Genomic DNA, 19,468 nt, shown 5'->3' with positions numbered 1-19,468 from the left:
TTAATAAAGTACTTTATCTTTTTTTTAATGTATTAATTCTTTCCATTTTAGCAAAAAAAAGAAATTGCGTGTATTTTAAATCTTATTATTACCTAATGACACAACACATACAAATTACATTATAAATAAATACTTAAATACACTATATTGCCAAAACTATTTGGTCACCCATCCAAATGATGAGAATCAGGTGCCCTAGTCACTTGGCCCGGTATATAAAATCAAGCACTTAGGCATGGAGACTGTTTCTACAAACATTTGTGAAAGAATGGGCCGCTCTCAGTGATTTCCAGCGTGGAACTGTCATAGGATGCCACCTGTGCAACAAATCCAGACGTGAAATTTCCTCGCTCCTAAATATTCCCAAGTCAACTTTATTATAAGAAAAGTGAAGAGTTTGGGAACAACAGCAAGTCAGCCACCAAGTGGTAGGCCATATAAACTGACAGAGAGGGGTCAGCGGATGCTGAAGCGCATAGTGCAAAGACTTTCTGCACAGTGAGTTGCTACAGAGCTCCAAACTTCATGTGACCTTCCAATTAGCCCACGTACAGTATGCAGAGAGCTTCATGGAATGGGTTTCCATGGCCGTGCAGCTGCATCTAAGCCATACGTCACCAAGTCCAATGCAAAGCGTGGGATGCAGTGCTGTAAAGCACGTCGCCACTGGACTCTAGAGCAGTGGAGATGCGTTCTCTGGAGTGATGGATCACGCTTTTCCATCTGGCAATCTGATGGACGAGTCTGAGTTTGGAGGTTGCCAGGAGAACACTACATTTGCGACTGCATTGTGCCGAGTGTGAAATCTGGTGGAGGAGGAATTATGGTGTGGGGTTGTTTTTCTTTGGTCCTTTAGTTCCAGTGAAATTAACTTTGAATGCTCCAGGATACCAAAACATTTTGGACAATTCCTTGGGATGGCACTTCCAGTTCATATGTGAGTAAAGGCAGGTGGCCAAATACTTTTTGCAATATAGTGTATCTGCTTAACTTATGAACTCAAAACAAGCCATTTATCTAATTGTACACTGTGAACATGACAGTAAAATGTTTGGTAAAAATATATTTTACTGTAAAAAAAACAGCTTTCCATTTACAGTAAAAACCACTGTAAATTTTGCGCTAAAATTATGGCGACTGCCAGTGTTTTTTCTGTTTGTATGTTGTTTTTATGTTGTGTGTCAACAAACAAATATAACAATCAAGTGCATAGTATTAATATCATGAAGCAAATCCTTTATATTCACATATTATTCACCATTACATGCGGCCCTCTGAGGGCAGCCATAACTCTGATGTGGCCCTTAATGAAAAGGAGTTTGACACCCCTGCTATAGAGTGAACGCTACTTTAGACATTTGCCACCTACCTTAATAGAAGTGTTGCTGTCAAATTTAAACGATTTAGTCTGGCCGTTCTCCAGGTAGACCTTCAGAACATTTGGCATAAAAAGAAGAGAGTTGTCCTTCACAGTTTCCTGAGAGTGGAATGAAAATAAAACAGATGAACAAAAGAGTCCTCAGGGGAAAACATTCAAAAGAAAAAAAAGAGGAACTGTTTTATTGCATATGCATATGCATCTTACTTTGACTCATGACCTTTTTCACCTCTGAACATGAGTAGAGCTCATTATGCAAAAAATAATGTCCCTGGAGATCTTGAACATAGTTGTTAGAATAATTGTATCTAAGTTATCACAAAACTTTGTGTTGCCATGAGTTCCTGGCGATAAGACAAAAGCTGTCTTTGATCCTACCAAGAAGAAGGCTTGTAAAACTCCACTGTGTAGGATGGGAAGCAACATGAAGGTGTTCTGTTTCTTAGATGTATTGTAATCAACAGAAAGATATTGTCTTGACCCGAGATCTACAAAGCGAAGAGGAAGCAGGACCTGACTCCCCTACAGGGACCTCTTCTTTGAACTGTTTTACGACCTTTTCTGTGAACTGTTCTGTAGCCAAAGGCGATAGCTGTTTACGACCCCCTCCCTTAGAAACAGCTGTTGCCATGTAAATCAGGGAAAGTCCAAATAAAAGAGGAGGCGTACAATCTTTCGTCAGAGCGTGGTGAGACTATACAAAGAGTACAGTCCAGACGTCTCTCCTCAATTGAGCCAAATTTAATTCTGTCTCTGATTCCTTGCTTCTTGTCTTGTTTAATAAATGTCATCAGTGTTTGAACCTGACAATAGTGCTCCTAAACAAGATACACTTTTACATATCAAGAAAACATGCTTTCATTTCTAATAAGATATCTTAATATTGTAATTATTAGGGCTGCAACGATTAAATCGATTAATTTGATTACAAAAAAGCTTTGATATATATTATGTTGCTTGGATTAATCATTTAATGAGTGTACGAATAAAAATAAATCAATGTTGATGTGTATTTTTTACAAAAAAGAATGAAGGTTAACATAAGCAGAAATATTTTTGTTTGCTTCAACAATTTTTCCAATAGTAAACTACACATTGAGGCCTTTATCCGATTACTCGATTAATCAAACAAACTAATCAATAGATCACTTGATTAATCCAAGAATAATTGATAGCTGCATCCCTAAGACATACAGTATATCACATATTTTTATTGCATGGTGCAGGGAATCGGGAGGGGAATTGCAGAGTAACCTGCGAACAGTTTTCTAATCATAGTGTCACAACCATATGAGCGACATATTGGAAAAAAAAAAATCTACGATACATCACAATATCTATGTAAGGGACATCACATCACATATTTCCATAATAGGATTCTGACAAAACAGGCCCAGAGCATAATACTACCACCACCATGCTTGACGGTAGGGATGGTGTTCCTGGGATTAAAGGCCTCACCTTTTCTCCTCCAAACATATTGCTGGGTATTGTGGCCAAACAGCTCAATTTTTGTTTCATCTGACCACAGAACTTTCTTCCAGAAGGTCTTATCTTTGTCCATGTGATGTTAGATGAAACACAAATTGAGCTGTTCGGCCAATATTGCTGTATGTATACTTTTGACCCAGCAGATTTGGTCACTTTTTCAGTAGACCTATAATAAATTCATAAAATAACCAAACTTCATGTCAGGTTCAAACACTGATGACATATATTAAACAAGACAAGAGGCAAATAATTAAACAGAGACAGAATTCAATTTGGACTCAATTGAGGAGAGTCGCCTGTACACTATACCCTTTTACAGTATCTCAGCACGCTCTGGCGAAAGATTGTACTCCTCCTTCTTCATTTGACTTTCTCCGGCCACATGACCACAGCTGCTTCCAGAGGGAAGTGGGTCGTAAACAGCGTTGCCTTTGGTTACCAAACAGTTCAAAAGAAGAGGTCGTAAAATAGTTCAAAAAGACGTTCGTAAAACAGTTCAAAAAGGAGGTTCTAAAAGAGGTCGCCTGGAGGGGAGTCTGGTCCTGCTTCCTCTCCGCTTTGAAGTCCTTGGGTAAGAACAATACCTTTCTGTTGATTACCATACATGAAAGAAAACAGAACACCTTAATTTTGCTTCCCCCCCTCTACACAGTGGAGTTTTACGAGCCTTACTTCATGAATGTTTTTTTGTGGCCAACAAGTATGTGCTCCAATCACTCTATCACAAAAAATAAGAGTTGTAGAAATATATATTTTTGACATTAACAATATCATGGAACTGCTCCAAAAGGAGACTGACTGTATGCTACAGTGTCACCATTTATCCATCCATCCAATTTTTACCGCTTGTCCCTCTCTGGGTCGCGGGGGTTGCTGGAGCCTATCCCAGTTGCATTCGGGCGGACGGCAGAGTACACCCTGGACAAGTCGCCACCTCGTCACAGGGCCAAAATATACTATGATTTTTTACATTTCCTCTCCATGATTGCTGCTATAACATAACCTATTTTTAACAGGTCGATGGTGCGTTCTAGGAGACGACCGGTGTTTTTGGCAAAACACTAGCAATAACTGCAGTGGACGTTTTTTTTCGAAATAGGAGATATACTAACAGCATATATAAAAACAAACACCACTAAAAAACACCAGCAGACATAAGTCATTCATCAGCTCAAAGATGGACTTGCTGAATAGACAATATGTCAAATAATCTTTATTTCTGACAGAAATACAATACAAAACCCCAAACCAGTGAAGATGGCACGTTGTGTAAATCGTAAATAAAAACAGTATACAATGATTTGCAAATCCTTTTCAACCTATATTCAATTAAATAGACTGCAAAGACAAGATACTTAACGTTCGAACTGGTAAACTTTGTTATTTTTTGCAAATATTCGCTCATTTGGAATTTAAAGCCTGCAACGTGTTTCAAAAAAGCTGGCCCAAGTGGCAAAAAAGACAGAGAATCTGGAGAAATCACTGCACGTAAGCGGCAAGGCCAGCATGTGTGATGGTATGGGGGTGTATTAGTGCCCATGGCATGGGTAACTTACATATCTGTGAAGGCACCATTAATGCTGAAAGGTACATACAGGTTTTGGAGCAACATATGTTGCCATCCAAGCAATGTTATCATGGACGCCCCTGCTTATTTCAGCAAGACAATGCCAAGCCACGTGTTACAGTGTGGCTTCATAGTAAAAGAGTGTGGGTACTAGACTGGCCTGCCTGTAGTCCAGACCTGTCTCCCATTGAAAATGTGTGGCACATTATGAAGCCTAACATACCACAACGGAGACCCTGGACTGTTGAACAACTTAAGCTGTACATCAAGCAAGAATGGGAAAAAATCCCACCTGAAAAGCTTCAAAAATTGGTCTCCTCAGTTCCCAAACGTTTACTGAGTGTTGTTAAAAGGAAAGGCCATGTAACGCAGTGGTAAAAATGCCCCTGTGCCAACGTTTTTGCAATGTGTTGTTGCCATTAAATTCTAAGTTAATGATTATTTGCAAAAAAAATTAAGTTTCTCGGTTCGAACATTAAATATCTTGTCTTTGCCGTCTATTCAATTGAATATAAGTTGAAAAGGATTTGCAAATCATTGTATTCTGTTTTTATTTACAAATTACACAAAGTGCCAACATCACTCGTTTTGAGTTTTGTAGATTGTCGACAAGAATACACGGAATATACTTTCTCTCCATCATCTGTCATATTGCAGCAATCGCCTGCTTCTGACCGCAGCAAAGCCACACATTCCAGACGTGCTACAAAGAATATAATAGAAGAAGAATATAGTGGCGGTACAACAGGTTCCGGCTTGATGAATTACATTGCGAGTGCTAAGTGATTATATTTGCATCTCCACATCTTACTATTGTGATAATAAATAAATAAAAACTCCCAATTTGAAAAATGCACATTTTGTCAGGAACCCGCATGGCTGCAGCGGTTGTGACCCCAAGATGCAGGAAACAGGATTTTAACACACTTAAACAGAGGAGAAGCAGTCATGCATACAAAGGTTCTCAAACATAATCACAATCTTTGAGCACTGAGGAGCAGGTGAGGCAGGCTTAAATAGCAGCCTGATTGGCAACTGCAATCAGGTGAGCCTGGCTGCCAATCAGGGACAGGTGAGCGGAAACGAGCGCTCGGGGAGACATGCAGGAAATGCAACAAAATAAGAGCGCTGACAGGATATAAACTTAAAAACAAGGAAACACAAACAGAAATTAAGTGACAGATCGTCACACATTTAATACAAACATGACATTTTGATAATGTTGTACAAATTTTGCAGCAAAAGCCTAAACACAAACATTATTTTTTTTCAAAAACAACCTGTACGGTGCCAGCCTGGCCCTAAAATTTGTGAAAACCGATTTTTTTTTATTTTTTTTTAGAGGAATGCTTATTCCTGTCAGGCTTGTCACTGACAGTTTGGTTATGTTCGGGTTTTTCTGTGTTTGTGTTTTATTTCCTGCCAGCGCTCTTGTTTTGGTTCCTTTTCCTGCACATCTCCCTGAACGCTTGTTTCCCTCACCTGTCCCTGATTGGCAGTTTGACACACCTGGTGGCAATTGCCAATCAGGCTACTATTTATACCTGCCTCGCCCTCCAGTCAGGGCTGAAGTATTTTTAGCTGTTTCCTGGTTCCTGTTTGCTGTATCCTGTATGCGGTTTGCTGTCTCCTGGTTCCTCGTATTTTGTATCCTGTTTCCTGTTTGCCGGTTCCTGTTTGCTGTCTCCAGTTTGCCTGGTTCCTGGTTCCTGTTTTCCTGCATTTTTTTTGGACGTTAAAATCATGTTTTTGTCACGGCTGGTCATACCAAGCCGTGCCCTTTTATTGATGTTCTGCGGTGTTTTGGGTTAGTTCCTGTCCTGCACTTTTATTTTGGTGACTCTTCCTGTTGTGTTGGGGTTTTTTCGTGACCGCTTCACAGATCTTTGTCTGAGCACTGTTTCCCCTCACCTGCGGCTGATTGGCAGCCAGCCAGGCCACACCTGGTGTCAATCAGCCGGCTACTATTTATGCCTGCCTCGTCCTCAAGTCACGGCTTGAGTATTCTGTTATGATTTGGAACCAGGTTAACAGGAACAGGATACAGGAGAACTCGAGACAGGAAACAGCTAACCTCTAACAATACTCAGTTTTATGCCACTCCTTTTTTGTCTCATTTTGTCCACCAAACTTTTATTGTTGTGCGTGAATGCACAAAGGTGAGTTTTGTTGATGGTATTGACTTGTGTGGAGTGCTAATCAGGCATATTTGGTCACTGCTAATCGATGCTAACATGCTATTTAGGCTAGCTGTATGTACATATTGCATCATTATGCCTCATGTGTAGGTATATTTGAGCGTATTTAATTTCCTTTAAATCCTCTTAATTCCATTTGTATTTGCATTTCTCATGACACATTATCTGTATGTATTGTTGGTTGCATTTCTGATAGTTGTTTGTGTGCCATGTTGTTACAGACCACAGCAAACGTTACCCAGTTTGCAAAGATTGTAATAAATCCATTAGAAGAAGACAGCTTGCCGTTTCCTTTAACTTGGACACACACATCTATACCTTTGGCACTTCTAAGCCAGTAATTTCCATGAGTTAGTATTTTACTAATGATTTTGAATGTTGTTTTCTACTAACGCCACCAAATCACCAATGAAAACCAAATACATCACTGGTTTGTGCAAGTCCCATACTGTACATAGTCTATAGCAGTCCCCTTTTTCTCTTCACTGTACCATCTGCTGACTTCACACTAGCAGACTCTTTGTGACTTACCCATTATATGTTCTGTCAAGCTTTTGTGATTTTCCTTTTAAAAATCAGCTCCCTTAGTTAACATGCGGAAGAAATATCGGCTTCACTGCCCCAGTGTGTCGGCTTTGACGAGGCAAAAGCGTTGCTCGGAGCGACTTACAGGGAGCTGGCCATTGATGATGACCTCTTCGGCAAAGCGGACTTTAACAGGGTTGGTCTTTAACTTGGCCTTCTTGGCTGCGCTGATGAACGCCGACTTGGGTGACTTTGGGAGAGAGAAGAAGAAAGCGACATGAGACATTTTAAAGAACATTTAGTTCTTTCGGTCCATGAATCAAACTCATTTTTTAAGTAAGACTGAAAGGAATAGTCTGGAAATGGGTGTCGTTACAGAAGAGCTGATTAGTCCTTCTTAGTATTATGAACACTACACATTTTTTTCTGCAAATAAAATCCTTATTCAAGTTTATTTTATTCTAAAGCCAACAAAATGGTTCATGGTACAAAACACCTCTGATTAATGTCAACTGATTAGAAAGTATTGCAATATTTCAGCCCGGCTGTGCTGTAATTGTTGTAAAGTCAACCCACGATTCAACCGACTGGTCGTGTGACCTAAAAACAGCGAGTGACTATGCACTTGGCTCAGTTATGGTCGCCATCTGGTGCTCAGTGGTTGGGAAATGTTCACTTGTACAGGTTATCTTAGGTCAGGTTCAATACATGAGAAGACTGGTCCAGCGCAACAAATTTTTGTGTAATCATGTCCCAATGCTTTGGATGCATTGACATTTGGCATGTTTGGTACAGAGCACCAGGTTTTGGACGATAGTGTTGACTACGGCTGTCTTCAATTAAGCAATTTTCATAGTCAAATCTGATTTGTTAGATTTTGCCCATCGGCGAGGATCAGTTGAATTTATGATTTTTGGGAGAGAAATAAACAGATGCTTATATGGAGTAGTTTATACTGACTGGTCACTAGGTGTCAGTAACGTCACATGGATGTGCTTCTGTACATTACACACATTTTTCCAAAGATAATTAAAGGTACCTATGAAAAAAATATAGACTTTCGTTAAAGCGAACAAAATAAAGATCTGGTCTGCTCTGGCACACAGCGCCAAGAGGACATCAAACTTGACTAAATAGAGCAAGTAAAGGTCGTAACAATGTTTTCATATGTGAACATCCGCAAGGATTGTTATCTTTTTAGAGAGGAAAGTTACACCTCTGGCACCGACTGCGGGATTCTGCCGGCCAGAGGCACGCAATTGCGCAGCAAGCTCCATGTGTGACAGCGTAGCGTCCTGATGAGCCTTAATCATGTTCCCAATGTAAAAACATCCTCAAAACACTATTTGTAAAATATTCTTGTGTACAGACTAGTGTTGTCCCGATACCAATATTATTTTTATACTTTTCGGTACTTTTCGATACTTTTCTAAATAAAGGCGACCACAAAAAATTGCATTATTGGCTTTATTTTAACAAAAAAATCTTCGGGTACATTAAACATGTTTCTTATTGCAAGTTTGTTCTTAAACAAAATAGTGAACATAAAACACTATTTGTAAAATATTCTTGTGTACAAACTTGTGTTGTCCCGATACCAATATTATTTCGATACTTTTCGGTACTTTTCGATACTTTTCTAAATAAAGGGGACCACAAAAAATTGCATTATTGGCTTTATTTTAACAAAAACATCCTAGGGTACTTTAAACATATGTTTCTTATTGCAAGTTTGTTCTTAAATAAAATAGTGAACATACAACACAACTTGTCTTTTAGTAGTAAGTAAGCAAACAAAGGCTCCTAATTTAGTCTGCTGACATATGCAGTAACATATTGTGTCATTTTCCATTCTATTATTTTGTCAAAATTATTAAGGACAAGTGGTAGAAAATTAATTATTAATCTATTTGTTCATTTACTGTTAATATCTGCTTACTTTTTCTTTTAACATGTTCTATCTACACTTCTGTTAAAATGTAATAATCATTTATTCTTCCGTTGTGTGATACTTTACTTTAGTTTTGGATGATACCACAAATTCGGGTATCACTCCGATACCAAGTCGTTGGTCATATTCAAAGTCCTCATGTGACAAGGGTCGTATTTCCTGAGTTTATAAACATAATATACATTTTTTAAAAAGAAAGAAGATGTTGTGATGCCAAAAAATATCAACGTTATCATAGTGGTATCGACTAGATACGCTCCTGTACTTGTAATCATTACAGTGGATGTTAGGTGTAGATCCACCAATGGCGTTTGTTTACATTTTGACGCTGGTGAGCTACGGTGTGTAGTGAAGCATGTTTAGCTATCCCTCGTCCTACAGGGATGATACTTGTAAGAAACGTACTTTATTTGTCGCCATAGAGGCGAGGATTAGTGATTTAGAAGTAGCTAAAACACTGCCGACCCCGGCTGGACTTTAGCCGCTAGCTCGCTAGCCATTTCTTAAAGCACCTCTTCCTGAGGGCGTTTCAGTCTTATAACTTCACCTTTATCGTTAGTTTTTAAGCCAAAAATGCGTCCGTTCTCCCTTTTCCATCTACACACATTGTCTGTTTGTAAGTACTCTGTGATTGTGTGCTGCCGAACATGCTCGTCTGCTCGTAAACCAGCAATGACACGACTTGACGACGGCGGGGGGTGGGAAACCAGTGTTTTTTAGAGGCGGTATAGTACCGAATATGATTCATTAGTATCATGGTATTATACTAATACAGGTATACCATACAACCCTAGTACAGACAAATAGATGTTTTATAATAACAGATGCAGGAGGCCAAAACACGGCAACTGATTCCGGAGGCGTTACACCGGGAAGCAACTGCCGATCTAAAGGAAGGCTAAATTGACAGCCAAACTAAGATTTATTTTTTACTGTTACGTTGTGGGCGCATTGTTGCGACTTTTGTGTCTCCTAGGATGCAAAAGACTGCAGGAAGCAAGTTGCAGGTAAGAATGATGTTTTATTTCCAATGACAAAGGCAAAAATACAAAATATGTCGTGCTGCTAGGAAGGAACATTTAAGCTCGAGGTTTGTTTATCACATTTGGCACATTGCTACAAAGGTACATTTTTAGTCTACTTAATACCTGCATTATCCTTACCCTTTCCATCCTTTGAAACTGAGCTACTGTGTGGAACAATTTCCCTTGTGGATCAATAAAGTTTGTCTAAGTCTAAGTCTAAGTAGCACATACCAATGACACAAACTAAAAAGCAAACAAGGGAGCGCTATCTTTGCATAGCTCGACACTTAACGTACCTGTCAAATGTAGGTTGGATGACACGGAATATAAAGTGAAACGATAATTGGCATCAGCAAGTGGGGACGCTAATCATGATGAGGGACAGGTGTGAGCTTAAGGCTCCTATCATTGGAATGTAAACAAAAAAGAGCTAGGAACAAAACTAGACTTAATTAAAGGAGGAGTAATACTAAACATAAAGTCAGACATGAACAGGTCATGACAGTTACTCTCTGAAAAGTATTTGTCTACACACAATATTATTTGACTAATATTTAAAGAAAACGTAATTGTTACGGCTCGGGCTCCTGCCGCCCCACAGCCTGCTGTGCACTCCTCTGAGCGCGCCTCTGGACAAGCCCACGGGCGTTCCTCTCGCTGATGTGAGCTCCACGGCTTCCAAAAGCCATCGGATCCTGCGTTGCAGTGCCAGAACGTAGCTCCTTGTCTCATACAGTAAGCCCTACACGTCTCTAGCTCTCCTCGCCTACGTGCTTCCTTGCTCTCTGTGTTTCCCCTCCTTGGCGCTCATTGTGTCCTGTCCTGTGTCGTCACCCTGCATCTCCTCTTTGTTCCCTGGATTCGAGCCGTGTGTCTCGTCTCCACGGATTCCCTCCTGTCTTCTTGCTGCCTTCCTGGATCTCGACCTCTCGCCTGGACACGGACTCTGACGCCTCGCTCCTGCCCCTGACCTCCTGCTTGCCCACGGACCTTGCTCCTTCTGGACTTCCACACCTACCTCAACACACAACTTCAACACCTCCCGGTAACACTCAACATATAATCGCTTCACGTAGCCACACCACACGTATTTGGATTACTTGCACACGTCATTCTATTATTTTAATAAACACGCCTAAGGCTAAGCAACGTCCCCGTCTCCACCGCATGTAACAGTAATGAACGCAATCAATTTAGCCTCCCAACACACTTGCTGCATGAACAGCACTAGAAGGTATTAACTCACCGTCTATTTATTTCAGAAAATTTGACTGTGAGTTTGATAGTTGGATCAGACTCCTCCGAATCGAATCGTTGAATATCCGACTATTTGAAGATAGCCCTACTGTTGATACTTGCAGACACTTGGTGAAACGAACCATGACAGCCAAGCATTGGCACTAATTACACATTCTACATTGTGGTTACAGAGGTAGGGCTTTTGGTTATATAGGTGAGGAACTGGAAGACACTTACTGGGTATGGCTGAACGACGGTCAACAAAATGGACTCTTTGCAGCTCCTGTAAAAATCAAGCACAATAACTAGATTAGATTGTAAAACTCTTGATGTGGACTGACCAACGCAAGCAAATGTGTTTTTTTTTGGCAGCGGTTAGGCTCTTGGCAGTTCTCTGTGGTGTTCATTGAAGACAACAGAAGCTGCGAAGGAGCAGCCATTCTGGGCAATGTTCCTTGAATTGTTGTACAGAGACCACATGCTCGCACTACAGAATCGCCCAATGATCTTCTAATTTGTCATCTAGTGATGCACGCTGATGTCTCATGGTGTATGCTGTTACTTCACCACAGTACTCCCTATTGTGTTGCCAGTAACATCTAGGCCCCACAGTTAAGGGTAGGGATGTCCGATAATGGCTTTTTGCAGATATCCGATATTCCGATATTGTCCAACTCTTTAACTACCGATACCGATATCAACCGATATATGCAGTCGTGGAATTAACACATTATTATGCCTAATTTGGACAACCAGGTATGGTGAAGATAAGGTACTTTTTAAAAAAAGTAATAAAATAAGATAAATACATTAAAAACATTTTCTTGAATAAAAAAGAAAGTAAAACAATATAAAAACAGTTACATAGAAACTAGTAATTAATTAAAATGAGTAAAATTAACTGTTAAAGGTTAGTACTGTTAGTGGACCAGCAGCACGCACAATCATGTGTGCTTACGGACTGTATCTCTTGCAGACTGTATTGATATATATTGATATATAATGTAGGAACCAGAATATTAATAACAGAAAGAAACAACCCTTTTGTGTGAATGAGTGTGAATGAGTGTAAATGGGGGAGGGAGGTTTTTTGGGTTGGTGCACTAATTGTAAGTGTATCTTGTGTTTTTTATGTTGATTTAATAAAAAAAACACAAAAAAAACAAATACAAAAAAAAACCGATACCGATAATTTCCGATATTACATTTTAACGCATTTATCGTCCGATAATATCGGCAGGCCGATATTATCGGACATCTCTAGTTAAGGGTGTTTGCTTCAAGGGTGCAGTGTAAACTTTGTAGGGAATTGTGGCCTCCTTCAGGGGTGTCTTGGTATATCTATCGGAATGAAATATCGCAAACTTAGCTTTGTGTTATACCTTATCACGCAAATTAGTGTAATATCTAATAATATACACACTACATTGCCAAAAGTATTTGGCCACCTGCCTTGACTCACATATGAACTTGAAGTGCCATCCCATTCCTAACCCATAGGGTTCAATATGATGTCGGTCCACCTTTTGCAGCTATTACAGATTCAAGTCTTCTGGGAAGGCTGTCCACAAGGTTGCGGAGTGTGTTTATAGGAATTTTCGACCATTCTTACAAAAGCGCATTGGTAAGGTCACACATTGATGTTGGTCGAGATGGCCTGGCTCTCAGTCTCCGTTCTAATTTATCCCTCTATTGGGTTCAGGCCAGGACTCTGTGCAGGTTCATTTCATCCACACCAGACTCTGTCATCCATGTCTTTATGGACCTTGCTTTGTGCACTGGTGCACAGTCATGGTGGAAGAGAAAGAGGCCCGCTCCAAACTGTTCCCACAAGGTTGGGAGCATGGAATTGTCCATGTCGTCAGTTTGGTGAAGCAATTTGAGCCTATCACTGCTAGTCTGCACTATACTGAAGCAGATGGAGTTCAATGCCAGCCAAGAATGTTAAAATAATATCTAAATGGTTGACATGTATTCTTAAAAATATAGAAAAGCTTCTGATGGTGTGTTTGACAGACAGGGAGGTACTGTAGAAGTCCACTCTCCATGGTGAATGTTGCTTATTTTTTATCACAATACTTCAGTATGTAGTTCTTAGTAGTACATTTCAATTGTATTGTTTGCATACAATTGTTCTGATCAAACATTTTTTTTCCTTTTAAAAGTAAGTAAATAAGTACATTTTACTCAGATAGCACTTCTTACAGAGAGAGCTCACAAAATGCTTCACGTGGTAAATATAAATAGTACAATCAAAAAGAGCATACAGCATGATGAAACGGAAACATTGCGAAATATGATAATCAAAATAATAATAAATAATATATAAAATACAATTGAAAAATAAAATCTAATATTACAGGAATGCACACTTAAACAAATGTGTCTGAACTGTCTTTTTAAAAAACACATGCTACCGCTTACATTGATTTGAATTAATGTCAGTGGGAGACAATGATTTGAGATACAAGTGTTTTGAGTTAAGAACTCCGACACAGACCAAATTAAGCCCGTAAATTAAGGTAGTATTGCACTCTTCTGGTGAATACCGGTAGGTTGATGACCCAGGTATTAATGTTAGTAGGTGCTAAAAAAAAAATTGATTCAAATGCAAGTAGCGTTTTTTATTTATTGTGATTCTAAATCGATCTATAGTTTTCAAGAATCAATGCGGGGAAAAAATAAATAAATAAAAAAAAATATATATATATATATATATATATATATAAATATATAAATATATATATATATATATATATATATATATATATTTTTTTTTATATATATATTCATCAGTCAATTCATTGGTGTTAATTTTCAATCTATCAAGATAAACAAATAATATCAAAATCAAATTACAGGATGTTATTTATGTAGTTTGCTCATTTTCCTCAACTGGTGCACTAACATCATGTGGTTATTTTTTTTTACATATGCAGCATCATCTACAAAGATACAAATAATTGCTATTGCGACATCTAGTGGACACATTTGGAGCAGCAGTTTCTTTCATTCAAAAATGTCTGCTCATTTTTATACTTAGCAAACTGATACCGGGCCGTACGTTTGACACCCCAGCTGTAACCTGTTTTAAAAAAGGTTTTATTAATTTTTTTTTTTTTTTTTTTTTTTTTTACAAAATAAACTATTGTGCGAATCGGTTTAAATTAAGAGTTGATTTTTAATTAATTCGTCGCCTCAAGAATGGGAATCGAATCGTGCGTTGTTGTTGTTGTATTGACATCAGTACTTGTTAGGTTGATTGAAAAATGTCACACTTCTACCGACAGTGAACAGTAAACATGTTCTTAAAAGGCCTTATGATGTCATAGTCTTACTGTACCTGACGAGGTCAATAACCCTCTCCCTGGGTGCAGAACTGACAGGCTCATCATTGATCATGATGATCTCGTCCCCTGGGATTAACTTGCCTTCTGATGGGCCCCCTGTTAACACACACACACACACACACACACACACACACACTGGTTATCATTTGGAATGGGGACCAAGTTTTTGATCATCACTTGTGGGGACCACCCTTTCTACAGGTTGTGGAGGCATGAAAAAAATGAGGTAAAATGGCCACTGCCCAGTTAGCTCATACACGTCTTTAAATCTCTGGATTGATGAAGTAATGTGCTGATCATTCCTACTGGGGACCCTGGGGAAAAAGAGTTAATATGGTTCATGGGGACCAAATTTAAATCATTTTGCATAATTCACACAAATGTGTACGTGACTACTGAGGACCATTTAAAAAAACAAAAAGTTCAAATTACAAACCCCGTTTCCATATGAGTTGGGAAATTGTGTTAGATGTAAATATAAACGGAATACAGTGATGTGCAAATCATTTTCAACCCATATTCAGTTGAATATGCTACAAAGACAACATATTTGATGTTCAAACTGATAAACTTTTTTTTTTCTGCAAATAATCATTAACTTTAGAATTTGATGCCAGCAACACGTGACAAAGAAGTTGGGAAAGGTGGCAATAAATACTGATAAAGTTGAGGAATGCTCATCAAACACTTACTTGGAACATCTCACTGGTGTGCAGGCTAGTTGGGAACAGGTGGGTGCCATGATTGGGTATAAAAACAGCTTCCCAAAAAATGCTCAGTCTTTCACAAGAAAGGATGGGGCGAGGTACACCCCTTTGTCCACAATTGCGTGAGCAAATAGTCAAACAGTTTAAGAACAACGTTTCTCAAAGTGCAATTGCAAGAAATTTAGGGATTTCAACATCTACGGTCCGTAATATCATCAAAAGGTTCAGAGAATCTGGAGAAAATCACTCCACGCAAGCGGCATAGCCGGAAACCAACATTGAATGACCGTGACCTTCGATCCCTCAGACGGCACTGTATCAAAAACCGACATCAATCTCTAAAGGATATCACCACATGGGCTCAGGAACACTTCAGAAAACCACTGTCACTAAATACAGTTTGTCGCTACATCTGTAAGTGCAAGTTAAAGCCCTACTATGCAAAGCAAAAGCCATTTATCAACAACATCCAGAAACGCTGCCGGCTTCTCTGGGCCCGAGATCATCTAAGATGGACTGAGGCAAAGTGGAAAAGTGTTCTGTTGCCTGACGAGTCCACATTTCAAATTGTTTTTGGAAATATTCGACATTGTGTCATCCAGACCAAAGGGGAAACGAACCATCCAGACTGTTATCGACGCAGAGTTCAAAAGCCAGCATCTGTGATGGTATGGGGGTGCATTAGTGCCCAAAGCATGGGTAACTTACACATCTGTGAAGGCACCATTAATGCTGAAAGGTATATACAGGTTTTGGAACAACATATGCTGCCATCTAAGCGCCGTCTTTTTCATGGACGCCCCTGCTTATTTCAGCAAGACAATGCCAAGCCACATTCAGCACGTGTTACAACAGCGTGGCTTCATAAAAAAAAGAGTGCCGGTACTTTCCTGGCCCGCCTGCAGTCCAGACCTGTCTCCCATCGAAAATGTGTGGCGCATTATGAAGCGTAAAATACGACAGCAGAGATCCCGGACTGTTGAACGACTGAAACTCTACATAAAACAAGAATGGGAAAGAATTCCACTTTCAAAGCTTCAACAATTAGTTTCCTCAGTTCCCAATCATTTATTGAGTGTTGTTAAAAGAAAAGGTGATGTAACATAGTGGTGAACATGTCTTTTCCCAACTACTTTGGCACGTGTTGCAGCCATGAAATTCTAAGTTAATTATTATTTGCAAAAAAAAAAATAAAGTTTATGAGTTTGAACATCAAATATCTTGTCTTTGTAGTGCATTCAATTGAATATGGGTTGAAAAGGATTTGCAAATCATTGTATTCCGTTTATATTTACATCTAACACAATTTCCCAACTCATATGGAAACGGGGTTTGTAGATGTTAAACATGTTTACTTTTCAGTAAACATGTTTTATGGGCCAAAGCTTAAAAATCCCTTAGGCATCTTCAGAATGGATCTGACTATCATTTAAAAAGGTTTCCCTTTAGAGGACCTGTTTTTTTGTCCTCATACCGTCAGAGGTCCCCTAAAGGTGACTGTGTAAACAGAGCGATGTCCCCATTAAGTAAGCATTGCCAGAACACACACACACACACACACACACACACACACACACACACAAACACACTCACCAACTACATTTAATTATACACACTCGACAGATATCTTTTCCTCACACACTTCCTGTGTGACAACTTTAATGAGCGCTTGCTTACTCATCGGGTCTTGTTAAAATCGATGATTCATCCGTTCAAACCATAGCAGTGGATTTCCCGTTTCGTTACCATCTAACGGTGTATTAGCCTGCCTTCAGGCTGTACTTAAACGTCGCTGATAACAGCCAAATAGCCGATGAGTCACTTTACCTGGTGTGACTGAGCGGACCACCACAGGTTTCTCACTGCCCGCCACAAAGCCAAAGCCGAGTACTGGGTCGCGTCTCATCTCCACCTTCCGGGGTGCTGGCGGCACAAACTTGTCTCCATCTAGGCGGACCTCTTCCAGGGAGATGCTTTGGCTGAATTGGCTGTAGAAAATCAAACAACGATTATTACATCGTCTGTAAAAGTTGACATTTAAAATGTTCCCCCTTCCCTGTTTAATATCATATTGATTTTTTTTTTTTAATAAATAAATAAATAAATGGGTTGTATTTGTATAGCGCTTTTCTACCTTCAAGGTACTCAAAGCGCTTTGACCCTACTTCCACATTTACCCATTCACACACACATTCACACACTGATGGAGGGAGCTGCCATGCAAGGAGGCGCTAACCAGCACCCATCAGGAGCAAGGGTGAAGTGTCTTGCTCAGGACACAACGGACATGATGAGGTTGGTACTAGGTGGGGATTGAACCAGGGACCCTCAGGTCGCACACGGCCATTCTTCCACTGCGCCGCGGCGTATATATATATATATATAGATATCATATATATCATGAATCAATTTAAGTGGACCCCGACTTAAACAAGTTGAAAAACTTATTCGGGTGTCACCATTTAGTGGTCAATTGTACGGAATATGTACTTCAATCAATCAATCAATCAATGTTTATTTATATAGCCCTAAATCACAAGTGTCTCAAAGGGCTGCACAAGCCACAACGACATCCTCGGTACAGAGCCCACATAAGGGCAAGGAAAAACTCACCCCAGTGGGACATCGATGTGAATGACTATGAGAAACCTTGGAGAGGACCGCATATGTGGGTAACCCCCCCCTCTAGGGGAGACCGAATGCAATGGATGTCAAGTGGGTCTAACATAATAATACTTCACTGTGCAACCTACTAATAAAAGTCTCAATATATATATATATATATATAGCATTCTATTTTAGTTACTTAATTGAGTTTACCACCCCCTGGCGCTGTTTTGTACTGTTTTTGATTATTATTATTTCTTGATTGTTTGTAAATGTTGCAGTTTATAAATAAAGGTTTATCAAATTAAAAAATAAAATAAAATAAAAAGTCAATAATAATCCTCTTTTGAGGTAGACTGTTTGCCTCGATTCAAAATATTTGTATTGTCATTTGCTGTCCTTCATACAGTTTCTCGCAAGATCTTTTGCCTCGAAACTTACCAATAACAAAGGACGATTAGAGGGGAAATAAAAGGTTGAAGTGATCAAAATGCAGGCAGTGCAATGTGTTGATATAACGCGCATCAATCGTCCATGTTTTCATACGAGAAAAACACACAATTGGAGCTAAAACGGTTTGTGTTTAGAGAACTAAATTAGCATGGATAGCTTACTTAATTTCCAGGTTTTCGTGATGTCATGAAGTACATTTTGTTTGTTTGTCTAATTTGAAGCTGTTCTTTTCATTTTAGCTTTGAGTCTGGGTGACCTATTGGTCGTTACGTTGGCATGACTAATGCATTTGCATTTCCACACATTTGGAATTCAAAATATGGGAAATCTCCCAAGAATGTGGGTAAAACTAAGGTATTTTCTTTAAAAAAAAATGCTGTTAAAACAATAAAAAATGGCCTGGACTTAAGCCTCCACTGCATCCGGAAAGTATTCACAGCGGTTCACTTTTTAAACATTTTGTTACGTTAAAACCAGGGGTGTCAAACTCATTTTAGATCGGGGGCTGCATGGAGAAAAATCTACTCCCGAGTGAGCTGGACTGGTAAAAATCATGCCACGATAACTTAAAAGTAAAGACAACTTCAGATTGTCTTCTTTGTTTAAAAATAGCATTCTGAAAATGTACAAATCATAATGTTGTTGGGGTTTTTTTTACGTTTACATGTTGCGGTTAATAGTATTCTATCTTTATTTGTCGTTGTTTATATTTTATGAATACATTATGTGATAATGTTCATCAGTCAACTCATTGGTAGTCATTTTCAATTTATCAAGATAAAAATGTTTTATCAAAATCAAATTACAGTATGTTATTTATGTAGTTTGATCATTTTCCTCGACTGATGTACTAACATCATGTGGTTTATTTTGTACATATGTAGCATCATCTACAAAGATACAAATAATTGCTATTGCGACATCCAGTGGACACATTTAGAACAGCAGTTTCTTTGATTAAAAAAATTCAGGTACAT

At 39.0% G+C, this 19,468-nt stretch overlaps 1 protein-coding gene across 3 annotated transcripts in view; it reads right to left on the bottom strand.

The window, feature by feature from the left end:
* Positions 1–19,468, bottom strand: part of frmpd4 (FERM and PDZ domain containing 4) — a 124,368-nt gene that overhangs the window by 15,039 nt on the left and 89,861 nt on the right. For all 3 annotated transcript variants that reach the window (XM_061971212.2, XM_061971213.2, XM_061971214.2), the window contains 5 exons: positions 17,259–17,419; positions 14,718–14,820; positions 11,612–11,657; positions 7,305–7,409; positions 1,370–1,477 (listed from right to left, as the gene is read on the bottom strand). In XM_061971212.2, coding sequence (XP_061827196.1) covers positions 1,370–1,477; positions 7,305–7,409; positions 11,612–11,657; positions 14,718–14,820; positions 17,259–17,419 — 523 coding nt within the window. The remainder of the gene's footprint in view (positions 1–1,369; positions 1,478–7,304; positions 7,410–11,611; positions 11,658–14,717; positions 14,821–17,258; positions 17,420–19,468) is intronic.

The sequence above is a fragment of the Nerophis lumbriciformis genome, linkage group LG13, assembly GCF_033978685.3.
Source record: "Nerophis lumbriciformis linkage group LG13, RoL_Nlum_v2.1, whole genome shotgun sequence".
NCBI lineage: Eukaryota > Metazoa > Chordata > Actinopteri > Syngnathiformes > Syngnathidae > Nerophis > Nerophis lumbriciformis.
Note: the sequence above shows the minus strand (reverse complement) of the source record. Positions and strands in the feature narration are given on the sequence as shown.